Source organism: Geospiza fortis, unplaced genomic scaffold (genome assembly GCF_000277835.1).
Source record: "Geospiza fortis unplaced genomic scaffold, GeoFor_1.0 scaffold59, whole genome shotgun sequence".
Taxonomy (NCBI): domain Eukaryota; kingdom Metazoa; phylum Chordata; class Aves; order Passeriformes; family Thraupidae; genus Geospiza; species Geospiza fortis.
In genome coordinates this window covers 3,056,061-3,061,686 of record NW_005054381.1, presented here as the reverse complement: position 1 = coordinate 3,061,686, position 5,626 = coordinate 3,056,061, and the positions used below count along the sequence as shown (strand labels likewise).

General features: G+C 49.0%; 1 protein-coding gene across 1 annotated transcript in view; it reads right to left on the bottom strand.

The window, feature by feature from the left end:
• LOC102034125 (1-acyl-sn-glycerol-3-phosphate acyltransferase alpha-like) overlaps positions 1–3,585 on the bottom strand; it is a 6,174-nt gene extending 2,589 nt beyond the window's left edge. The window contains exons 1-5 of the mRNA XM_005425131.1: positions 3,370–3,585; positions 1,945–2,078; positions 1,391–1,566; positions 1,057–1,152; positions 476–548 (exon numbers count right to left, since the gene is read on the bottom strand). Of these exons, the coding sequence (XP_005425188.1) occupies positions 476–548; positions 1,057–1,152; positions 1,391–1,566; positions 1,945–2,078; positions 3,370–3,554 (664 nt within the window). The 5' untranslated portion in view covers positions 3,555–3,585. The remainder of the gene's footprint in view (positions 1–475; positions 549–1,056; positions 1,153–1,390; positions 1,567–1,944; positions 2,079–3,369) is intronic.
• Between the last annotated feature and the right edge of the window lie 2,041 nt (positions 3,586–5,626).

Below are 5,626 nucleotides of genomic sequence, written 5' to 3'. Positions count from 1 at the left end.
GGCTGAAGTCCATTTTAAGGTGGGTGGCAGCTAAGGGAGAGAAGGAACATGATGGGTTACTTTTCTCTGTTGGTATTTCTACCATCTTTTTCTGCATTTTCCTTCTGAAGTCCAAGACCTGTGTTATTTTTTCCCCTAAAATTTTATCAGTGGCCAGTTGAAATTTTTGTTACCATAAATGTTTCCTAGCTCTCCATGCACCTGCAGATCCAAGGGCAGTCGGGGTGAGGGGCAGAGGCAGGACTCTGCTGCTTCTCCAAGTTCTCTTGAACAGGTATTGGACAAGCAGTGAGAAATCCAAGGGGGGAGAGGAAAAAGTGATGCCTGAAATGTCCCATTTCTTCCCAAGAAGGCAGAAACTGCTGTTTTCTGGGTGCCATCTCCATATTACATGTAGTCCTCTGCCCACTCCAGTCATGGCTCCAAGGACTGAGCTTACACCACCACTCCATTCTTTGCCCCAGGTCATCCTCACCTGGTGTAAATTTCTTCTCCTTCTGGTTGTAGAAGTTGTTGTAGGATGACAACACTACAGGAATAATTGGGACCTGGAGAGGAGGCAGTCTACAGTGAATATGCACATCTATTTATCCTTTCTCCAAAATTCAACTAATGTTTTCAGGGCAACTCTGCACCTTGTTGATAATTATCACCATCAGTGTCACAGCAGACACTCCGAGGATTATTTGAATATTTAGATCATTTAACTGTATCACCCCATGTCCTTGCCACTGGATTTTGTATTTTCATCTCTGTATTTAGGCCAACAACAGTGGATTGTCAAATTTCTATCTACAGAGGCCAGCTCAGCAGAAACTTCCCTGTGGAGGTCCAGGGCTCTTGTCAAGGTCCCCCCACTTTTATCCCAAGCTGTAACAAAGGTTTTTCACTTGTCTCTCTGTTTCTGAAACAGACCCCTCCTGTGCCACCTGCAAACCCCGAGGGCTCCTGGATATGTACGCAATCCATAGGGAAGCCTGGGACCAGTACCCTGGTTTGCTGGTGGACCACAGGAGGCAAATCACACTCCAGGGGCAGAAGGAAGATGGGTCTCACCTGGGCTTTCACAGCCAGCTGGAAGGCCCCACGTTTGAAGGGCAACATGGAGCCACCATGGTTGCGAGTTCCTTCAGGGAAGATCAAGACACGCAACTGCAGGAAGGAGAAGACATTAGGGCAGAAGGACCTCCAGGTACAATTCTAAGCCACTGCAGAGGGATGGTGCCCTGGGGCTCATCTCTGTACCCCTGACCTCTATTCGTGGGCACAGAACACACTGATGCTCTCACTCTGTTCTGCTCAGTGCCCAGCCCAGAGACAAAGATCTCTTTCCACCCACACTCAGATTCCTGTTTTCCAGTGGCTCCTCACTGGACTCCTCCCCACTCACATTGTCCTTGTGCAGGGAGTGTGCCACCTCTGTCAGGGTGCCAATGGACTCTTCCCTCCTCTTGCGGTCAATGAAGATGACCCCTGCAAGCCAGCAGGCCAGGCCGAACGTGCCCATGTACAGGATCTCCTTCTTTGCAATGGGCACACAGCGCCTTGGCAATATCTCCATCATCACTGCAAGGGGACAGCAAGGGCAGAACAAATCATCATCTGCACTCAGAGTCTCTCTAGATTCTGGGCAACAGCCCTCTGCTCTAGGGGGTGCCATGCCTGAAGCCTCATAGAATCCCTGGGGAATTTTGGGGTGCTCCCAACCATTCACCCAGGACTGGCACTGAAGGAGAGCAGCTATGAGAGGGCTGTGGTCAGCTGAGAGCCTTGTCCCCATTCCCTTGGAGAGGGTGAAGCTGATGTAGCTTGAAAATGCCTCTGATACCCTGGAGACCAGCCCTGGCTTGGGGCTGGCTGGGGAAGGGCTCTGTAACAGCCACTCTGTAGCAGCCACTCCTGCCCTTCTGCCTGCCTGGAGCAGGAGGCAGGATCAACACATACCCAGGATGTCAAGGGAGGTCTGGTGATTCAGCACCAGGACAAAAGGTTTCTTAGTCCTGAGGTTCTCCTTGCCCTTCACCACTATCTGAATGCCAAAGATGTATTTGAGTGGCATGATCAATGTGCGCAAAAACCTGGAAAAGAGGAGTGGAAATTAGCCAAAGAGATGTTGAAATTTGGGACCAAACTTCGCATCCAAACCAGCCCACCTCACACTCTCCTTCTGATGATTTCCCATTGACATAGCTTTGACCATGACTTGGAGAACAATTAGTATCTCTCTGCAGCTAATTATTTAATTACAGAAGACAAATACACCTTGCAGGTTTCCCTCAAGCCATACATGACCAATGACCCAGCAACTACTGCTTCAGAAGTTCCACCGATCAACCAAATATTAGATAATACCCAGATTCACAGCACACCTTTGTACTCTGCTTTCCTCCCCACCTTGCTGGTTTGGGAAAATAGGGCTGCAGTAAACCTGTGCCTAACCCTGCTGGCTGTGGAAAGAGAGGGATTTGCCTTTAGGTGACATTAGGCTGCAACGCTGAGAGTCTTATTTGAAGAGATATTGCTAAAATAATATTAAAAAAAAAAAATCAGGCACCAAAGTTAAGAGGTGAACAAAATTTCTCAAAGCAAAAGGCTGATGCTTAGTTAGGAGATATGAATTCCCACTGAAGCATAAAATGGAATAGTAAGTCCTGCTTCTGCAGCACTTCAGGAGGGTTCAAGCACTATGGTACCGTGTAGCAGAGTCATCTTTTTATCCTCACTCAGCCCAGGTTCCTGATTGCCACCACTGATCACTCCTGAACAGCTCATGCAGCCTCCAGGTGAGACCACATCTTGGAGAGTCTGAATAGAATCTGGAGAGATAGGATGGGCAGCTATAGGATGGGCTGGGGGACCGCCAGATCTGGGACACCAGGCTGTCACTGAGCTGATGGGAACACCAGTGCCCATGCAGGGGCCAGCACTGCACCATGGTGATGTCTCAGGTGTGCGCTGGCCCAGAGCAGAGAATGGGAAGAGCCCCTGGAGTGGCTTTCTCAACACAAGTTAGTGATAGAGTGCTTAGCCATGGGGAAGAGGGAAATAGAGCTCCAAAGACCAGGTGAAAGAGCTCTAGTAAAAACAGCAATATGTATTCCATTCAGGTTGTTGGCATTACCTGCTTTGGCAAATCTATGTCACCTTTTACATCCTTTCTTTCCCTAATTTGTTTTTATTTTCATCAACCCCAAACCAGTATTAAAACCCACATCCCTTCTCTGAATTACAGAGTCTGTCATCTCCCCAGATCATTATAAAACTGATCCCTCCCCTCCACAGCACACCCCCAGGACCCTTCAAATCAAAGCACTGGATAGAGTGGACTCTATCAATGCTCAGGGCAGAAAGGAGCCACAGACAACTTACATCATGTTGTCCACGTTACGTCCTCGAGGAATACTGAGGATGGCAACCCCAGTGCTTATGGTGAAGAGCCACAACTTATAGAAGGTCATCTTGCAGAAGAATCTGAATGCAGGTTTCACCTGGTAGAGGACTAGAAAGGCAATGAGTAGACAGGTAAAGGGGTAATGAAGGAAGAAAAGCTCCATCCTTCCAGCCCAGAGCGTGTTGAGCAGAGCAGTGAATGAGTCACAAGCAGCTGGTGATGTAGAGCAGAGGTGAGACTCCCTCCATCAGCTGTGTGTGGGTGGTGCAAAGCTGCAATGAGGTTTGGGAGTGAGGCCTCAGCCAGGCTGTGCTCTCTGCTGGGAGCTGCACTCACCGTGGGAAGCTGGTTTGGCAACTGCACTGCAAGAGCTCCGGGAGGGCTGGATGGCAACAGGGCAAACACACCAGCAAAGCTATCTGTGTGCAGGGGCTGTGGGGCTGGCAGTGCTTGGAGAGCCCCTTCAGGGGGCTCTGGGAATAGAAACCCTGAGGAATTTTAAGAAAATCTTTCGTGGGAAAGAGCAGGATGAATTGGACAGCACAAACCCTGCCCAGAGAAGCTGTGGCCACCTCATCTCTGGAAATGTCAAAGACCAGGTTGGGGCATGGAGCAACCTGGGATAGTGGAAGGTGTCCCTGCCCATGGCAGGGGTGGAACTAGATGATATTTAAGTCCATTCCAGCCCAAAACATTCCATAATTCCATGATTCTATGACCCCAGGCTGTCTCACTTTGTGCAAACATTGATCTTCACCAAGCAAGCTGGCTGCAAGATGTCCAGGAAATCAGAAATCAGTATTTTCAGGGGAGAAAAACAGTAATCTGAGCAGTCAGACCCTGCTCTACACATCCAGGCATTGGAGGGACCAAGCTGAGCAGCTGGACATTCCACATGCACAGTGGGAAAAGTGCCACAAGTCTAGAGAAAAAAAAAAGCAAGTGCAGTGACTCCCAATGTTTTCCTGACAAGAGACAGATGCATGTTCAGACAGCATCTGCATAAGCAAGGAGTAAATCAGGAAAATGTGGGTATAACCTGGGACAGCTCCAACTGCATTTCATCTCCTAAAACAACTGCATGAAAAGGAACTTTGCATTAGCCAGAATGACTGGGCTGAAAAACAAATGTTTCATGATTTATCATCTGCACACCAGGCCTTGCTCTAGGAGCTGGCAATTCAAAGGAGCAATGATTCTCAATTCCAGCCAGGTCTGGGAGCTGCAGATTCTCAAAAGGGAATAGCCCAAGGACCCATAAAACCACAATGACCATCACCTAAAACCTAAAGAACAAAGTCAAATCCTTAACATCAGTAAAATGGGCAAAACTCAGTGATATTTCCTGAAGAAATTAAGGAAAGACCTAATAATATAGAAAGACATTGCCTGTGCTCCCTGCTCCTCCGGCTTAGCCACGGACCCTTCTTCTCCTGATTTTCATTGGAAAACTGAAGAGAGGAGGCTGCAGCCTCTCCTCTCAGCTCTCCCAAGGCTTCCCTGCAACCACAGGAGCGGCAGCCAAAGCAAAGAGGTTCTCCACAGCCTCTGAACTGTCCCTGCACCAGCACATGGACACTACAAGAGCCCCATGTGTGCACACTGGGACCCTCCGAACTGGTGCTTGCAGAGACCAGGTTCCTGGGGGAGCCAGTGCTTAGAAAAAGCCATGGCTTCTTTCAGCTTCTCCAAGGTTTGATCCAGCAAACAGTTCCCTTTCTATGTCTGTCAACCTTTCCGGTATCTCATCTGCACAAAATTGTGGCCTTTTGCAACTGGGAGGAGGTTGATTTGATGCACAACTGGTTCATCCTGACCTACCAGAAAGAGGTTCCTAAAATGTAATGCCAGTGAAAGGAGTGGAATGGCTGTCCTGCACTAATGGCAGTAGTTTCCAAACCAGGGTGCTGTTGTGAGGCTCCTGCTGTAGAAGAAACCTTTGACACAACTCTGCACATAGAAACCCACCCAGAATGTCAGGTACAAGGAAGTCTGCAACAGCTCACAGACCACTGAAAAGGTTTCTTTTAAGTCACTGTCAGCAATTTTCAATGACTTCACAGAAACACTGAGGTTGGAAAATACCTGCAAGATCACTGAACCCACCGCGTGCCTGATCCCCACTTGTCCCCAGCCCGGAGCTCTGAGTGCCACATCCAGGCCTTCCCTGGGCACTTCCAGGAATGGGGACTCCAGACCTCCCTGGAGAGCCCCTGCCAATGCCTGACCCCCCCC